The sequence below is a fragment of the Scyliorhinus canicula genome, chromosome 13, assembly GCF_902713615.1.
Source record: "Scyliorhinus canicula chromosome 13, sScyCan1.1, whole genome shotgun sequence".
NCBI lineage: Eukaryota > Metazoa > Chordata > Chondrichthyes > Carcharhiniformes > Scyliorhinidae > Scyliorhinus > Scyliorhinus canicula.
Genome location: NC_052158.1, coordinates 8,684,356 through 8,704,532, shown reverse-complemented (window position 1 = coordinate 8,704,532; position 20,177 = coordinate 8,684,356). Strand labels below are relative to the sequence as shown.

At 46.8% G+C, this 20,177-nt stretch overlaps 1 protein-coding gene across 1 annotated transcript in view; it reads left to right on the top strand.

The window, feature by feature from the left end:
* LOC119976459 (butyrophilin-like protein 10) overlaps positions 1-20,177 on the top strand; it is a 156,327-nt gene that overhangs the window by 124,632 nt on the left and 11,518 nt on the right. The window contains exons 2-3 of the mRNA XM_038816996.1: positions 2,456-2,570; positions 18,153-18,500. Coding sequence (XP_038672924.1) covers positions 2,456-2,570; positions 18,153-18,500 — 463 coding nt within the window. The remainder of the gene's footprint in view (positions 1-2,455; positions 2,571-18,152; positions 18,501-20,177) is intronic.

The window sequence follows — 20,177 nt, the reverse complement described above, 5'->3', positions numbered from 1 at the left end:
GGATTGGGGATGGAGGGGTACTAGTGATATGGCAGGCATGGAGGATGGATTGGGGATGGAGGGGTAATAATGATATGGCAGGCATGGAGGATGGATTGGGGATGGAGGGGTATTGGTGATATGGCAGGCATGGAGGATGGATTGGGGATGGAGGGGTATTGGTGATATGGCAGGCATGGATAATGGATTGGGGATGGAGGGGTAATAGTGATATGGCAGGCATGGATAATGGATTGGGGATGGAGGGGTATTGGTGATATGGCAGGCATGGAGGATGGATTGGGGATGGAGGGGTAATAGTGATATGGCAGGCATGGAGGATGGATTGGGGATGGAGGGGTATTAGTGATATGGCAGGCATGGATAATGGATTGGGGATGGAGGGGTAATAGTGATATGGCAGGCATGGATAATGGATTGGGGATGGAGGGGTATTGGTGATATGGCAGGCATGGATAATGGATTGGGGATGGAGGGGTAATAGTGATATGGCAGGCATGGATAATGGATTGGGGATGGAGGGGTATTGGTGATATGGCAGGCATGGAGGATGGATTGGGGATGGAGGGGTAATAGTGATATGGCAGGCATGGATAATGGATTGGGGATGGAGGGGTAATAGTGATATGGCAGGCATGGATAATGGATTGGGGATGGAGGGGTAATAGTGATATGGCAGGCATGGATAATGGATTGGGGATGGATGGGTAATAGTGATATGGCAGGCATGGAGGATGGATTGGGGATGGAGCGGTAATAGTGATATGGCAGGCATGGAGGATGGATTGGGGATGGAGGGGTAATAGTGATATGGCAGGCATGGATAATGGATTGGGGATGGAGGGGTATTGGTGATATGGCAGGCATGGATAATGGATTGGGGATGGAGCGGTAATAGTGATATGGCAGACATGGATAATGGATTGGGGATGGAGGGGTAATAGTGATATGGCAGGCATGGAGGATGGATTGGGGATGGAGGGGTAATAGTGATATGGCAGGCATGGATAATGGATTGGGGATGGAGGGGTATTGGTGATATGGCAGGCATGGATAATGGATTGGGGATGGAGGGGTAATAGTGATATGGCAGGCATGGAGGATGGATTGGGGATGGAGGGGTAATAGTGATATGGCAGACATGGAGGATGGATTGGGGATGGAGGGGTAATAGTGATATGGCAGACATGGAGGATGGATTGGGGATGGAGGGGTAATAGTGATATGGCAGACATGGAGGATGGATTGGGGATGGAGGGGTAATAGTGATATGGCAGGCATGGAGGATGGATTGGGGATGGAGGGGTATTGGTGATATGGCAGACATGGAGGATGGATTGGGGATGGAGGGGTAATAGTGATATGGCAGGCATGGAGGATGGATTGGGGATGGAGGGGTAATAGTGATATGGCAGGCATGGATAATGGATTGGGGATGGAGGGGTAATAGTGATATGGCAGGCATGGAGGATGGATTGGGGATGGAGGGGTAATAGTGATATTGCGGGCATGGAGGATGGATTGGGGATGGAGGGGTAATAGTGATATTGCGGGCATGGAGGATGGATTGGGGATGGAGGGGTAATAGTGATATTGCGGGCATGGAGGATGGATTGGGGATGGAGGGGTAATAGTGATATGGCAGGCATGGAGGATGGATTGGGGATGGAGGGGTAATAGTGATATGGCAGACATGGAGGATGGATTGGGGATGGAGGGGTAATAGTGATATGGCAGACATGGAGGATGGATTGGGGATGGAGGGGTAATAGTGATATGGCAGACATGGAGGATGGATTGGGGATGGAGGGGCATTAGTGATATGGCAGGCATGGAGGATGGATTGGGGATGGAGCGGTAATAGTGATATGGCAGGCATGGAGGATGGATTGAGGATGGAGGGGCATTGGTGATATGGCAGGCATGGAGGATGGATTGGGGATGGAGGGGTAATAGTGATATGGTAGGCATGGCGGATGGATTGGGGATGGAGGGGTAATAGTGATATGGCAGGCATGAAGGATGGATTGGGGATGGAGGGGTAATAGTGATATGGCAGGCATGGATAATGGATTGGGGATGGAGGGGTATTGGTGATATGGCAGGCATGGAGGATGGATTGGGGATGGAGGGGTATTGGTGATAGGGCAGGCATGGAGGATGCGTGGGGAATGAAGAGTCCATGAGAGATATGAGACTGAAGACAGTTAAAAACTTACCTGAACTCAGCGTTGATATTGTAAAAGCCCCCTCCCCTGCTCCGTTGCAGCGTTTTTGTTCCTACCTCGCTGCACCGAGTGTTTGTTGATGCAGCCGGGATTAGAAGACCCGTCTGGAAGGACAGAAAGAAGTGAGCAGACAGTGATCTCCGTGGCGATGTACGACATCACCACTGATTAGAAAGTCTGGCCCATTACATTACTATATTTAGTTTCAGTCATTCTGTCTCTTCAAGAATTATATCTCGAAATTCTTTTTTCAGATGAAATGCTTCAATCAGTTCTTTCCAATGATGAAAAGAAGATGCTTCAGTCTTGTGTTCCTACTTGTGTTTCATTCTGTTCAGTCAGGTAAGCAAGGGAATTGTGACTGAAAATCTTTGGAACAAGAATATCTTCACCAAATTAGTTAACTTATTGTTTGAGTTTTTGCAATGAAAAATAGTCCAAATAAAGATCTTTATCCTGGGGAAATCTACCTATTCCTCTCCCTATGAATCTTTCAATCTGTTCTCTCTCCAGAAATGCCTCTTGAAGCCGGTACACAATCTGCTTCAGTTTCATTCCCCAACATCTAACCTCACATCTCTATGCACTCGACCCGAGACTGTCATGGAAAAGGGAGCCCACACACAACGTTATCCTTTCATTTCATAGACTCTGATCGACCTGTTCATTTCCAGCATGTTCTGTTGTTTCAGATTTCCATCGTTTGTTATCTTTGTTTCTTCTCATTATTGTGGCAGCTTGATTATTTTGAGGATGGGAAATTTCTTCTACCCTTTTCTTGTACTGGTAATTCTCCATTGCTATCTGAATATTTTAATCTTTGAACATCATGAAAATATTAATAGGGTCAAACAGTTTGGAGATTTCCTTCTTAATCTTATAGACTTCAGTTAAAGAACCACATTGTTCTCCTTTTCCAGAAAAACAAATCTAACTATGTAGGTAAATGCAGCAGCCAGTTTGTATGGAGCAAGGTCACATTAACAGGGAATGGGCTCACTGAGCAGGTGATCTGTTTGTGATATTAGCTGAGGGAGGAATGGTGCCACAACATTGAGAGAAATCCCTAAACTACTTTAAATAGTTTCATGAGATCCTTCACATCCTCAAGTACACTCGGCTTTAGTTTAATGTCTCATCAGAATGACAGCCCTTTCGGTGCTTGGCAGGGCTTGTGTGGTAACTGAAAGGGGTCAGTTTTCCAGCCTGTGTGGGCACTTTTGGGGTCTCCGCTTAACATTTCCCACAACATTCTGAGGTATCTACGCTAATCTAATTCTGATCTGTTCAACATCCTCGAGTTTAAACTTTCCATCATTGGCGACTGTGACTTCAGCCCCCGAGGCCGTCACCTCTGGAACGTCCTTAAATTTCTCTGCCTCGATCGCTCACTTTACTCCTTTAAATATTTCTTCAAACTTATCTTTTTGACCAGGCTTTTGGTTATTTTCTCTAATCTGCATTATGTGATTTGGAGACAAGTTTAGATTGAGAATGCTCCTGTGACACATCTTGGGACTGTTTCTTACATTAAATGTATTAGTATAAACACAAGTTGTTCTTTAATAAATCATGAACAAAATTGAAGTGAACACAGAGAGGTTCTTCGTTCAGCAATAAAAGGCTGAACTGGTATATTATTAATCTGAAGATCAATCAGCTGAATGGCTGATCCAAAACAGTCTGCTCAGAATACAATAATGGAACTGAATGTGCCTGGGAATTCCTTCACAGCCAGTGTTACCGTCTGAAATTATGTTCAGCAGAACTGTGAACACTAACTGAGTACTGCAGAAATAGCTGAACTTGTATTCAACACTGCAAATATCACAGCTTGATCCATTCTCCGGCGCAAATCATTCATAGAGTCATAGGTATTTACAGCATGAAAACAGGCCCTTCGGCCCAACTTGTCCTAGCCGCCCAGTTTTTACCACTAAGCTCACCCCAATTTCCTGGATTTGGCCCACAACGCTCTATACCCATCTTTCCCAAATAGCTGTCTAAATGCTTTTTTAATGACAAAATTGTACCCGCCTTGACTACTGCCTCTGGCAGCTCGTTCCAGATACTCACCACACACTGCGTGAAACAATTGCCCCTCTGGACCCTTTTGTATCTCTCCCCTCTCACCTTAAACCTTGTCCTCTAGTTTAGACTCCCCTACATTTGGGAAAAATGTTGACTACCTACCTTGTCGATGCCATTCATTATTTATTAGATCTATTTAAGATCACCCCTAAATCTTCTACGCTCCAGGGAAAAAAGTCCCAGTCTATCCAGCCTCTCCTTATCACTCAAACCATCAAGTCCTGGTAGCATTCTTTCTAGTTTAATAATATCCTTTCTATAATAGAGTGATCTGAACTGTACACAGTATTCCAAGTATGGCCTTACTAATTAATGTCTTGTACAACTTCAGCAAGACGTCCCAACTCCTGTATTCAATGTTCTGACCAATGAAACTAAGCATTCCGAATGCCTTCTTCACCACCCTGTCCACCTGTAACTCCACTTTCAAGGAGCTATGAAGTTGTACTCCTAGATCTCTTTGTTCTGTAACACTCCCCAACTCCCTACCATTAACTGAGTAAGTCATGCCCCGATTTGATCTACCAAAATGCATCACTTCATATTTATCGAAATTAAACACCATCTGCCATTCATCGGCCCACTGGCCCCATTTAGCAAGATCCCATTGCAATCCTAGATAACCTTCTTCACTGTCCACTATGCCACCAATCTTGGTGTCATCTGCAAACTTACTAACCATGCCTCCTACATTCTCATCAAAATGATTAATATACATAACAAATAACAGTGAATCCAGCATTGATCCCTGAGTCACACCGCTGGTCACAGACCTCCAGTTTGAAAAACAACCCTCCACAACCACCCTTTGGCTTTGCTCGCCAACCCAATTTTGTATCCAATTGGCTACTTCGCCCTGGATTCCATGAGATTTAACCTTATGCAACAACCTCCCATGTGGTACCTTGTCAAAGGCCCTGCTAAAGCCCATGTCGACAACGTCGACTGCACTGCCCTCATCTACCTTCTTAGTTATCCCTTCAAAAAACTCAATCAAATTCATGGGACATGACTTTCCCCTTACATAGCCATGCTGACAGTCTCTAATCAGTCCTTGCCTCTCTAAGTGCCTGTAGATCCTGTCTCTCAGAATACCTTCTGACAACTTACCCACCACAGACGTTAGGCTCACCGGTCTGTAGTTCCCAGGCTTTTCTCTGCAGCGCTTCTTAAACAAAGGCACAACATTTGCTACCCTCCAATCTTCAGGCACCTTACTTGTGGCTGTCGACGATTCAAATATCTGAGCTAGGGGGCCAGCAATTTCCTCCCTAGCCTCCAACAACATCCTGGGACACATTTCATCAGTTCCCGGGGATTTATCTACCTTGACGCATTTTAAGACTTCCCCACCACCTTTTCTGTAATATGTACACTCCTCGAGACATAACTATTTATTTCCCTAAGTTCCCTAACATCCATGCCTTTCTCAACAGTAAATACTGATGAGAAATATTCATTTAGGATCTCATCCATCTCTTGTGGATCTGTACATAGATAACCTTGTAGATCCTCAAGAGGCCCTACTCTCTCCCTCATTACTCTTTTGCTCTTTATGTATTTGTCGAAGCTCTTTGGATTCTCCTTTGCCTTTTCTGCCAAAGCAATCTCATGTAAACTTTTTGCCCTCCTAATTTCTCTCTCAACTCAACTCCGACAACCTCTATACTCTTCAAGGGATCCACTTGATCCCAGCTGCCTATGCATATCATATGCCTCCTTCATCTTTCTGACCAGGGCCTCAATATTCTGAGTCATCCAGGGTTCCCTACTTCTACCAGCCTTACCCTTCACTCTCAGAGGAGTGTGCTCACCCTGAACCCTAGTTAACACTCTTTTGAAAGCCTCCCACTTACCAGCTATCCCCTTGCATGTAAACAGACTCCCCCAATCAACGTTTGAAAGTTCCTGTCTAATACCATCAAAATTGGCCTTGCTCCAATTTAGAATGTTAACTTTTGGACTAGAACTGTCATTCTCCGTAGCTATCTTAAAACTAATGGAATTATGGTCACTGGTCCCAACGTCTGTCACCTGCCCTTCCTTATTTCTCAAGAGGAGGTCAAGTTTTTCCCACTCTCTAGTTTAATATTCCCTGAAACGACAGGGATCCGATTCCTGATTCATTTCTTTTTTGTTACTTATGAAATAACCACTAAAATTGAGAATGTTTATTTCGGACTTTGTATGGCCGGATTTTGGACTTTGTATGGGCGGGGAAGGTGCCAAGGGTTAGGAGGACCCTGCTACAGAGGCAGCAGGGAGGGTTGGCATTGTCGAATCTGCTTCATTATTATTGAGCGGTGAATGCAGAGAAGGTGGGGCGATGGTGGGAAGGTGAAGGGGTAGAATGGGTTAGGATGGAGGAGGAGTCCTGTAAGGGGTCCAGCTTAAGGGCTATGGTGACGGCAGTGTTGCCAATGACACCGAGCAGGTACTCAGGAAGCCCGGTGGTGCAGTCCACGGTGCAATTTAAAGGACAAAATTGTACCTGCCACTAACGCTGCCTCTGGCAGCCCGTTCCAGATGCTCACCACCCTCTGTGTCATATGTACCCTCAGTGTACATATGACGTGGATAAGAATGAGTGGGTTCTTTCAGGGCGTGGCAGATGATTGTGAAAGGCGTGGGCGGGTATCAGCGAATCACATGCACATATGTTCTGGGGCTGTGAAACGTTGGAGAGGTTCTGGGCGGGAGTATTCGCGGTGCTAATGAGGATAGTGGGGAGGAGGTTAGGCCGGACCCTTTGGTGGCAATATTTGGGATTTTGGAGAAGCCGGAGCTGATGGAGGGGAGGAAGACCGATTGTAGCCACTGTAGCCACCTAAAATGGACACTGGACTAACAAGATGGAGAATTGCTAAGACTGCAGGGAAAAAGCAGTTTAGCCAAGACAGCAGTCTGCAAAGACTGATTAGCATTTTGCAAGCAGCAAAACTAGTTTCTGGCCAGGTGGAAGATCTCAAACCAAAGGTGTTAATGGCAAAACGCTTTGCATATTAATGAGGCAATCCAGATCTGGGCACACACAATGGCAACATTTAGGTTTGAATAGATACTTTAAGTGGATGTCCAGACAGAGCGGCACCAGAAGTATCCACTATAGAAACCGCCCCCTCCATCAAGAAGAGACCCTCACATTGGGGGAATTCAAAAGATATCGATTAGAATTTGGTCCAATCGATACCTGAAGGTAAAGCCCGCCCCAAAAGAGGCACGGACATTGGAGTCCTATAAAAGATAGACCCCACACATGGTCCTGTCTGTTGTTTTCGTGCTCCGGCTTTGACCAAGAACTTCGACCTGTATCCTGACTCCAGCCGTTGAGCACCAGCCGCCGAACCGTAAGTGACAATACGACGCTCGCTACGCGAACCAGGCCCACTAGACCCCCAGCGACCAGCACACTCTCTGAAGGTTGCAGACCAAGATCGGAACGAAGGCCTCGCTCCCTGACCTTGCCTGTTCCTGTTTAGTTAAGTATTCTGATCGCTTAGTTTAGTTATAGCTTAGTCCCTTAGCGTGTGCATGCGTATTTATTATATTTGTATAATAAATATTGATCGTTTGGAACTTACTAATCGGTGTATCGTTTTATTACTTTGAACCTGACCTTGGAATATTTGTGAGGTGTTATACGGCACCTGGCGACTCCCGAGCTGAAAATACATACACAGAGCCTAGCAGTGTTAAGCACACGGCCTTTAAACGGAGGCGTGTTAATACACTCCAATAAACGCGAATTACACTCAAGTAAAACGTGCAACATTTAGTGGCGACTCTGATGGGATACGGTTACAAGTGGTACCCCCACTCCGTCGAGGACCCTGAAATTTGAATTAGAAATCTGGTAAAGAAAAAGGAAAGAAATCACAAATATTCAAGGTGTTCAAAGGAATAAACGTAATTCGGAAGTGTGTTTAGTGCATGCGTACTAACAGGGTTGTAACGAAAACCTGAAAGCATTTTTGTTGCAACAAACTTTCGGTAGTTTTGTGAACGGAACATAGCGTAAGCCTTACCCGTTTCGTGAGACATAACCTCAACACCTGTTCTAAATTTAAAGTGAGTCAGAAAAAAAATGGCCATGCAGGCAATGGAACGCCTCATGAACCCAGAACGGTTTGTGGTCGCAGCGACCAGCAGTAGCCGAGTAGGTCAGTGTCCCATGTGGGAGCTGGAACTCCGCAAGTATCTGCAAGGAAAGGGATGGCCCCTTTGGAAAGAATTTTGTTTGAATGAGGAGACAGGTCCCGGAAGTATAGGACATACTTGGTGGGAGAACCTCTCTCAAATTCACAAGAAAAATATGAGTAAAGCACGTAAGCCGATGGCGATTGTGTCCTGTTTGGCACAATTGCGAGGCACAGAGGAGGTCGTTCAGACGCTCCGGGCAGAATTAGAAGAAAGAAATAGAATGAGTAAAGTGGATGTCAGGGACATCGAAAAGGAAAACATGGATCTTAGAGGGAAGTTGGCAGAGAAAGGTAGAGAGGTGGATGATGCCAAGAGGGCACATCAGTCTTGTCTAGCCCATCTCAGCAGTTCCCAGACCCAGTACGAAAAGGCCTATCAGGACGTGCAACGTGCCGTCCTGATAAGAGAAGAATCAGAGAAGTAGGTAGAGGCTTTGCAGAGGCAATGCTCTGACCTTAAAGCAGCTTTGAGAGCACTCCATGCTGCCACCACAGAACAAAGACAGAGTACTGTAGATCATGCGAAATGCAGGAAGCAGATTGCGGAGCTGCAATCGCTGCTTTCAGTACAAAATGGGTTTCAAAGCACCTTTGGAACGCAGTTAGATGAGGAGAATGCCCCAGACTGGAAAGAGTTAAGTGAGACAGCGCAGCGTTATGTTCAGGGAACATGTGCGCCAGCAGCGCAGCAGAAAAGACAAGCACCCCAACCCCCCACAGATCAGCTAGTTACCGTTCCAATGAATCCAGTCACCACCAAAAGGAAAGCGACCACAGAAGGCGCACCTGATATTACTTACACCACCCCCTTAACTGTAACCCAACTAAGGGACGCGTGTGAAAAGATCACTCCGTTTCTCCCCACCAGTTTTTCGCAAAGGTAAAGCAACAGGCAACCATGTACGGCCTGGACGAAAGAGAGCAGGTTAAACTCACAGTTCTGAGTTTAGACCCATCGGTTGTAGCAGCCCTCCCCGACCCACAGAACGTTGGCGGAGGCACCCTAGAGGAAATGCACACCTCCATTTTAGATGCCATAGGGTATAATCGAGGTGACCCCGTAGAAGGACTTAATAAGTGCCGACAGAAGAAAACCGAGCACCACACAGCATTCGCAGGAAGGCCGTGGATCCATTTTAACGCAGTATTTGGCGATTTAAATAGAGCCCATTTGAACCGAGAAAATATGGTTAAATGGACGCGCACCATAATTTCTCATGCAACAGAAGCAGGACAGAGCGCTTGCAACAGCTATGACCCCTCAGAGGAGGCCCATAATGAGAAGTGGGTCCTGAAAAGATTGTCCCGCGCTTGGGAGCAATCAGTTCAGGGCAGAGGCAAAGTGAAATCCCCAGAAGAGGCTCAGGCTGCAGCAGACATACAGGCAGTGAGAGAGCACCAAAACCCCGCGTGGGTGAATGAAGGAAAGAGCAGCCCTCCACAGAAGTCGCAGGAATGCTACAACTGTGGCCAGTTAGGACATTGGGCAAAAGAATGTAACGCACCCCAGAGATCACAGAGAGGCCAGCAGACAGGCACTCTGAATCGCAATAAAGCCAAACCGATCCATAGTATAGGGATCCAGTCAGGACAGACCAATGTGGACGGAACGGACTGACGGTGTTCGGGCTCCCCCACTTGGGTCTGTGACACACTATGGGATCCATCAGGAAGACCGGTAGTCACGGCAAAGGTAAAAGGGAAGCCCATAGAGTTACTTTGGGACACAGGAGGGTCCCGCACCACGATTAATTCCACAACCACGGCACAGGCAGACACGTGGCCGACCACCTCCACCATCACACTTAGCGGGTTCACAGGACACTCGCAGCAGGGACACATTACAGCACCCGTAGCAATCCAGCTAGGGAACATTTCCACCAAACACCCCGTTGTTCTAGTAAATCTTCCCCGGACAGCAGAACACATCCTAGGGATAGATTTTATGAATGCACATAGCCTGTCGTTCGACCCAGTGAACCAGTGTGTCTGGCGAATGGCAAGATCGGACAGAGCACCCGCTACCCTCACAGTAGGAGACTACGCTAATCGGATTAGCGCAGTAGGAGAATACTCATTTGACTTGACTACACTAAACACGGACAGACAAGTTAAGGCAGTATTAAACAAACATAGGACAGCATTTGCCAGTCACCGGCACGACTGCGGCAGAATGACTGGACAAATTCACGTTACCGGACCTGACCCCAGACCACAAAAACAGTATAGATTTCCCCTAGAAGCAGAGGTAGAAATAGAGAAAGTGATAGGTAGCTTATTGGAGCAAGGTGTGCTTAGAACAGTAGCCTCGACCAATAATGCCCCTATTTGGCCAGTGAGAAAGCCCGACGGATCATGGCGTCTGACCATTGATTATCGGGAACTCAATAAAGTAACCCCAGCAGTAGCCCCCACGGTAGCAACAAGTCCCGAGACCATGCTCAAACAGGGACTCAACTCCAAATATTTCACGGTATTGGACATTAGCAATGGCTTCTGGTCAATACCATTGGCAAAGGCGTGCCAGTACAAATTTGCCTTCACTTTCAAAGCTCAACAGTATACGTGGACATGCCTTCCACAAGGATTCCATAATTCCCCCTCCATTTTCCACCGACAGCTGGCGAATGGTTTAGAAAAATTTTCCCGCCCAGAATGTCTAGTACAGTATGTAGACGACCTACTACTGCAGACAGACACAAAGGCAGAGCACATTACGCTTCTGGCCGAACTCCTGGAACTTTTAACCTCAATTGGCTGTAAAGTTAACCCAAGAAAGGCCCAGATTTTGGAAAATAAAGTGATGTATTTGGGAACAGTCATCACACACGGCAAACGCGAGATCGAATTCAAAAGAATTGATTCGATTGTCAAATTGCCCCTTCCCCAGAATGTTTCAGCCCTCCGGTCGTTCTTAGGACTGGTTGGTTATTGTCGGAACCACATCGACGGATTCGCGACAAAAGCCGCCCCACTCTCAGACCTCCTTAAGAAAGGAGCCCCCTGGGAATGGCTTCCGCAGCATACAGAGGCTGTGGAAGAGTTAAAGAAAGCCCTTAGCGCAGCACCCGCGCTACAAGTCCCAGACCAACTTTCCCCCTATGCAATAGAGGTAGCGAGCACAGATCTGACCCTCTCGGCCGTGTTACTTCAGGAACGGCACGAGCAGCTATGTCTCCCGACTGTTAGACCCAGTGGAACAAGGATTTTCAGCCTGCGAGAGGCACCTCCTTGCTGTCTTCTGGGCAGTACAATACTTTTCTTACATTACCGGACTCAACCCCACCACCATTTTGACCGAGCACACCCCCACACAGTTACTCCTAGACGGTCGACTGAAGGACGGTTCAGTTAGCCAGATTAGGGCAGCTAGGTGGACACTACTCTTACAAGGACGGGACATTACAGTAAAACGGACCCGCACACACACATTTTTAGCCGACAACCTCCAATATCCAGGACAGCCCCATGATTGTGAAATTGTAGCACCCCTACACAACACAGGACCCTTTATAGCGAAGACACCCCCCAGGAAGATAGGGAACCCCAGACAAAGCCCCCAACCCACAGACACATGTGGACCACTGAGGATATACGTAGACGGTTCATCCACAGTTTTAGAAGGTGAGCGTATCACAGGATGCGGCATCTATGTCGAGGACGCGCAGGGGCGCGCTCTCGAAGAGATAGCATTAAAATTACCAGGACACTTAGGCGCGCAGGCAGCAGAGCTTGCGGCTATAGCATATATAGTGGACCACCCCGATTCTTTCCCCAGCCCAGCGGACATATATTCGGACAGTCTATATGTCTGCAATAGTTTAACAGATTTTCTACCCCTGTGGAGGACACGAGGTTTTGTCTCCGCAGATGGGAAACCCCTTCCATCAGCCCCTTTACTCCAACACATTTTAGAGAAAGCGAAGGACAGGACCTTCGGCATTATCAAAGTGAGAAGCCACCATAGGTCATCCCCCCCTGGGAATGTAAAAGCCGACGCACTGGCTAAGGCAGGTTCCAGGCGAGGACACTTGTGGACACCCCCAGCTAGCGCACCAGCTAGCGCCCCTGTGAGCGCAGTTCAAGTCTCACAGACCGATATTAAAGATCTAGTAGAGGCACAGAAGCAGGATGAGGATCTCAGGGAGATTTTCAAAGGCAACTTTGTGCCACAGTATGACAAGTTCAGACACGCACTGACCACACATGAGGGTGTGATCATAAAGGATCAGCTTTATGTGGTCCCGCAGCAGGACAGGAATGAAATGATTGCTTTGTTCCATGATGGGCACGGGCATCAAGGGATCGACGCAACCACGAGGCACCTCAGGCAGCTCTGTTGGTGGCCTAACCTAAGGACAGATGTAACCCACTACATCAAGAATTGCCTTATTTGCGCCCAGAATAACCCGGAGAGGTATTCTAAAAAGGCACAACTTCGGCATACTCAACCAGTTAATGGCCCCTGGACAAACCTCCAGATCGACTTTATAGGACCATTGCCCCCTTGTAGGAATGGCTATAAATACGTTCTGGTGGTCATCGATACCTTTACCAAATGGGTAGAGTCATTCCCCTCTAGAACGAATACAGCTAAGACAGCTGCAAAGATCCTGACCCACCACATCTTCACGAGATGGGGTTTACCCCGAAGCATTGATTCGGACCAGGGATCTCACTTCACAGGACGGGTCATGAAGAACATCCTGACAATATTTGGCATAAAACAAAACTTTCATATTGCGTATCACCCACAGTCCAGCGGGATTGTAGAGCGCATGAATCGGACCCTAAAATCCACACTTAGAAAAATGGTACAAGAGAACAACTCAACATGGGATTCAGTGCTCCCATTTGCACTCATGTTCATCAGAAATACAGTTTCAACTTCCACAGGATACACACCACACACACTCATGACCGGACGCCCTATGAAAGGTACAGAATTCCTTTTAGGACTGGACATGACTAGCCCCGAAGTGACGGCCCTCACACACGAAAAGACCGTTAAAGACCTGGTTGAGACTGAGGTCTGCACAGATCGCAGCCGCAGTTCAGCTAGGGAAACGCCGTAGACAACGCACAGCATGCTTTAACAAGACCGTACACCCCACAGAATTCCAGGTTGGGCAACAGGTAATGCTATCTGTATATAACCCCAGCAGTTTTTTGGCACCAAAATATTCCGGCCCATACTCAATTTCGGATAAAATTAGCCCCTCAGTTTATAGGATAAAATATCCTAATGGTAAGACCGCGTGGTTCCATATCAACCAGTTAAAGGCATATGGAACACAGGCCAACCATGCACACCATGTCCTGCTAGACGCAGCAGAACACCCCACCCCACCCACTAGAGACACGTTTCCACCATCCCCCTCACAGACCAGTTCTTCATCGGACTCGCCCACGACTCCGCCCACTGACCACGACAGACCACGCCCCGAAACGCCCACAAGCTGCCGCGGCAGAGACAGCGATGCAGACACTGACTCTGAGGACAGCCACAGCACACCACACTACAGCCCACATTGCAGCGACAATGACCCCGACTCCAGTGACCCCATGGAAGTCACTTACATTAAAAACCCAGACCCACCACCCGACCCCGACTACCCCGACAATACCCATTCACTTTTAGACCCAACACTCTGGCACAGGGACAATTCGTACCGACTTGTCCGCAATGACGAAAGTGACCCCCAGTCACACAATTCAAAGATATCATGCCTGATCCACACAAGGGTGTGGGATCCGGGAGAGCAGGACGACACAGTGTCTGAATCCCGATACGGCAACCCCTTTGTGACCCTGTTCACAGAGACAGAGGAAAAGTGAGGTGTCCAGATGATGTAAAATAGGAATCGTTTGAGGGAAGCGATCTCCTTTCTGATGGAACCTGCACGTATGTTTGTTTGTCAGTTTATGTTTGTTTGTTAATATGTTAAGGGTTTGATTGCAGATCTTTTCAGCTGAAAAGATTGTGACCACCTCGCACGCACTTTAGTTTGACTGCAGATACGTCTGAGAACTTTCTATGGTGAGCAGCTCACCTTATCAGTTAAATTGTCTGAAGCCCAGCTCAATTTTCAAAAGGAGCATCTTGGCTCCTCCCTTGGTTTTTAGGTGCCCCTCTATTCGGCGAATAGAGGCTGCAAATCCACGGTAAACACATTCTTGCCCGTTTACTCCAGGTTACTCAGGCAGTGGACAAACGGCACTGAGGACCCGCCCTGTCTGAGAACCCACTTTGGTCAGCCAAGCTCGGGTATGGCACAGCACGCCTTACCCGGGGATCCCATTCAAATCGTACCCGTAGCGGCCCATACGCAACCCATTCGACCTTTTGTTTCCAATTTGTTTTCATTTTTCGTTAGGCAGCCCTTAGGCCGCCATCCCACATACTATTTACATCCAGGAACATTCGGATGGTAAATGAGCAAAGCCTGCGAGACGGCTCGCAGGAGGACAGTTGTTAGGTGTATTGTGTTCATTAAATTCGCTTTTGAAAAAAAAAATGAGGGGAGTCACAGGGTGTGACTTGGCCAGTCATTTTAATGGGTCAATTGGAATTGAAAGACAGATACACTAACAAGTACGGATATTAAGCTGTATTGACAGATACTGTGCTTGATCCCATAGCTTTCGAAGGACGAAACAGGGATCACAGCAAGGATCGGCCATACCGGAGGAAGAGAAAAAGGAGAACGAAGAGAAGATGATGGAAGCCTACTTATTGCTCTTAAATGTTGTATTTGTTTATGTCAAAGCAAGACACGTTTCCCCCACAACCCCGCCGTAAATGTTTCACTCACAGCAACTCCCCCGTGCTCAGCTCTGATCAGTGAGGTTCAGACCTGGTGCACAAAATTTATGACATGGTACTCCATGTCATACGTGATTGAATCACTGCTAGTGATTGCAATCCTCGTCATCATCGTACAGACCCTCAGGTTGAGGAAGTGGAAGAGGAGAGCCTCCCGTTCTTGCCCCTCAACCGTCTATGGAGTTCGATCCCCTATTTTTCGGTTTCATCAATCCCCTTTGCCCCTTGATGAATAAAGCACTGTGTGAATAAAATAAAATATACCCATGTATTATATTGTCCTGAACTCGACTGCCGAGTCAGGAAATGTTATGTGATGTGGTATGAATGGATGAGGTTTAGTCTGTAATGAAATGTTTAAGGTAAGATAAGGATAGTTGTGATAGGTAGAGGTTCCCGGTTTTTGGTAATGCATGTCCCCTTTGACATAGCGCCAAGTAGAGATGTCAGGTAAAAAATTTTTCTTCCCATAGTCAAGGACAGAGTAGACGCTCAGGAGCTTGCCGAGGTCAGGGAACACAAAGAAGGCACCCCAGAAGCACTCGAAGCAACGTGCATAGGTGATCCTTCACAATATTTTGATTGTGAGGATCACAAGGAGGGAATGTAGCCACTGTAGCCACCTAAAATGGACACTGGACTAACAAGATGGAGAATTGCTAAGACTGCAGGGAAAAAGCAGTTTAGCCAAGACAGCAGTCTGCAAAGACTGATTAGCATTTTGCAAGCAGCAAAACTAGTTTCTGGCCAGGTGGAAGATCTCAAACCAAAGGTGTTAATGGCAAAACGCTTTGCATATTAATGAGGCAATCCAGATCTGGGCACACACAATGGCAACATTTAGGTTTGAATAGATACTTTAAGTGGATGTCCAGACAGAACGGCACCAGAGGTATCCACTATAGAAACCGCCCCCTCCATCAAGAAGAGACCCTCACATTGGGGGAATTCAAAAGATATCGATTAGAATTTGGTCCAATCGATACCTGAAGGTAAAGCCCGCCCCAAAAGAGGCACGGACATTGGGGTCCTATAAAAGATAGACCCCACACATGGTCCTGTCTGTTGTTTTCGTGCTCCGGCTTTGACCAAGAACTTCGACCTGTATCCTGACTCCAGCCGTTGAGCACCAGCCGCCGAACCGTAAGTGCCAATACGACGCTCGCTACGCGAACCAGGCCCACTAGACCCCCAGCGACCAGCACACTCTCTGAAGGTTGCAGACCAAGATCGGAACGAAGGCCTCGCTCCCTGACCTTGCCTGTTCCTGTTTAGTTAAGTATTCTGATCGCTTAGTTTAGTTATAGCTTAGTCCCTTAGCGTGTGCATGCGTATTTATTATATTTGTATAATAAATATTGATCGTTTGGAACTTACTAATCGGTGTATCGTTTTATTACTTTGAACCTGACCTTGGAATATCTGTGAGGTGTTATACGGCACCTGGCGACTCCCGAGCTGAGAATACATACACAGAGCCTAGCAGTGTTAAGCACACGGCCTTTAAATGGAGGCGTGTTAATACACTCCAATAAACGCGAATTACACTCAAGTAAAACGTGCAACACCGATATTGGGGCCTTCGCCTCTCTGATTGCCCAGCTACGAATCTTATTGGAGTGGCGGTCAGCAACGCCACCGGGGGTAGCGGCCTGGCTGGGTTACCAGTATGGTTCCCTTCAGCTGGAAAAGATAAAATACGAGTTAAGGGGATTAATGGAGGGGTTTGAGGCAAGATGGGGGATGTTTGTGACCATGTTTGAGGAGTTGTTTGTCGTGGGGGGGGGGGGGGGGGGGGGGGGAGGTGAGGGGGGGGGGAGAAGAGGTGAAAAAGGAGAAACATTTGTACAAACTGTATAATCGTTGGTTGGGAAGCTTGTTTTGCGAATTGTTTATGTTTTGTAAATTTTATATTTTGTAATAAAATACATTTTAAAAAATTGAGAAAGAAAGACAAAGAATCTGTGACCCTCTCCCCAATTCTTTAATTACAGTACCACTCAACCCTGAGGTTACTGGTCAGAACGCATTTATTACCTGACTTATTCATGGAAACTACACAGTAAATGTGTAAACAATACAAGAGGGAATAGTTACATTTTCCTTAATGTTCTGTCCTTTTGATGCCATTGTTCTTAATTTATTTTCCTGATTCTTGCGGTGAAAGCTGGGGCGAAGGCCAGAGAACGTTAAAGTCTTTCTTAATTTTAATGGTTACGGCATGATTGGGTAGGAAAGGAGGTGTCAAGATGCCGACACCAACGGTCACTTTTCTCCATTATATTGTTTGGGACATCCTGTAAAAAACTTAAACGAGTGGATCCCGCAATGTCACTTAGTATTTTTGATGATCTGGGCGCCATTTTTAAAGGCTGCCCCAGCCCAGAAATGTTAACCAGGAACCCCCGCCCCCCCCACCACCATACACACACACCCTCCCCATCCCAACGGGAATGGACTTTCTTACAGGGTTTCGGGGAGGAGGATGATTCAGGTGTAGAGGTCTGATAATTAGATGCAGATATATGGAATTATGTTCCCGATGTTAAACGTCAGGAATCCCATTACGTCACTGACAGGGGGTGAGGACAATCGCATCCCGCCTTTACGTTGGTGTGAAATGTGATTTGACCGTCTTGTGTGATTTTCTGATCCCTTTTCTGATCCCGCCCAAAGACAAAGAGAGCTGAACATATCGGAAGTTATAGCAACAAAAATCAAATGTTAATTTTTCCTTTAAATATCTCCCAAAGATTAAATCTATTCGCACATTATTTATGTTGATGTTTGAAATGTTCTATTTTCCAGAGAGATTCCGTGTTCTTGTGCCTGATGATCCCATCGTAGTCACTGTGGGTGATGATATTGTATTAGAGTGCCAACTGGTACCAGATATATCTCTGGATAACCTGGAGATTCGATGGTTTACATCAGACTCAGCTTCACCAGTACATTTATACAGCAATGGACAGGACCGACCTGACGTGCAGGACAAAGCTTATCGAGGGAGAACAGAACTTTTTAAAGATGAGTTTCCCCGTGGAAATGCCTCTCTCAAACTGAAGAAGATAAAAGCATCAGATGGAGGGAGTTACACCTGTTTCATTGGCTCTAAAACATACCACGATGAAGCAGTGATACATCTGGAAGTTGGAGGTTTGTTCATCTTGTAAACGACTAAAGTTTGATCAATGTGAGGCATAAATTTCAGCCTTTCTCGGCTCTGGGGAATAAAAGCTCAGGAGGCCCGAGAAGGTAAATTAAACAACACTTAATTAGTTGACATAAAGTAAAGGTCGGCTTACAGCTCACAGATCCCCATCGGGATTACCGGAAGTGCTGGTCCCGATTTGGGCTGGCTTTAGTGGGAGAGTTCGAATTCTAGACCCCACGAGGGGATTGATCAATGTGACCCCGTGGGTCTCGTGAGGGTTATTTTATCACCCCCCCCCCCCTCCCACAAGCCCAAAGGTTCCCCTGCAATGGGTTGTTGAGGGGATCTCCTTTGCTGTTTCGCCCGTGGCAGCGCTTCCCCAGCTGGGTCAAGGGGTCATGTGTCAGGGAATATCTTTTTCATGCAGAACGACGAAGGAGCAATGTCGGGAGCCTGTCTATGATTTCTGAGAACGCTGAGGATTCCGTGACCATATCCAAGGCCGAGTCATCCATGGCCCTGGCATAGGTCCCTGGTCGGAAGTGCTTCCTGACTAAAGGATCGAAAACAGGTTGGTGAAGGCACAGATTCATCCAGCCTAGCTTCCTTCAGGGTGGGATCCCTCCCCTTGAGGTGGTCCACCTGATTCCGCTTGGTTCGCTCTCTAGTCCTGACTGTATAAGAAACAGGCCCCATTTTCTGCTCTGTAGTCCCTGGGTTCCATTGGACACCATCCTGAAATTCCGAAAATGAACACAGTCTCTTGGTTAATACCTCAGTCACACTTTTGTTGATCATGTTACCTCTTCTGGAGATCCTGCTTCAATTGCCAAGACTCGGGAACGTTAAATTCAGGTGGGTCCGGAGGAGTTGGCCCGTTAGAAATTCTGCCGGTGCTATCCCGGTTGTGATATGTGGTGTCATTCAGTAACTGAATACCTGGCTTTGTTTCAGTGGAACCCACATTCTGTTTCTCCATGCCTTGTTTAAACGTCTGGATTATCCGCTGTCGGAGCGTTTTCAGAGACTGACTATTGAGCTGGATTTTATGTGGGAATTTTCCCCACCTAATTCCAGTTCAGCTAACACAAAGAGCTGCGGAGAGAACAATTCTGGTTAAGATGGCTTTACTTTCCAAGCTTGGTTTAATGTAAGAGAGAGTGATTTGGATAAACGGCAAAACCGCTCTGCTTTACATTGCTTCAGGTTCAACAGTTATACAATTTCCAAAAATCAGTAGCCCACCCCTGTTGGACTCAATCCAATCCTTGCTGTTATAGATTTTACCTTGATCAAAGAATTTTACTTTCGGCAGCAATGTGACTGCGTGATCAACTTGTAATTTTGCACCATCCTGTTCCCTGGTCATCTGTTATTTTTCTAGACCCTCACGTCCACTGTCTCTTGCTCTCCCCGACTCGCGTCTCTTTTCTTAGTGTGGTCCCTGTTCGTACCATTGTTTGCCTGAGCGCAGGTTGCTGGAACTGCTTATTGAGCTGGCTGCTGACCACATTATTGCTCTCTGTCCTAGGAATGTAGCCAAGTTAGCTAGCTTAAATCCCATCATACATTGCGGCCACTACTATTAGCAAGAGTTTAAATGCCTGTTACTACTATGTTCTAAGAATACATGTTTAATGGTTAATAATGATTACTGGATATATTTTCTATGATTAGTT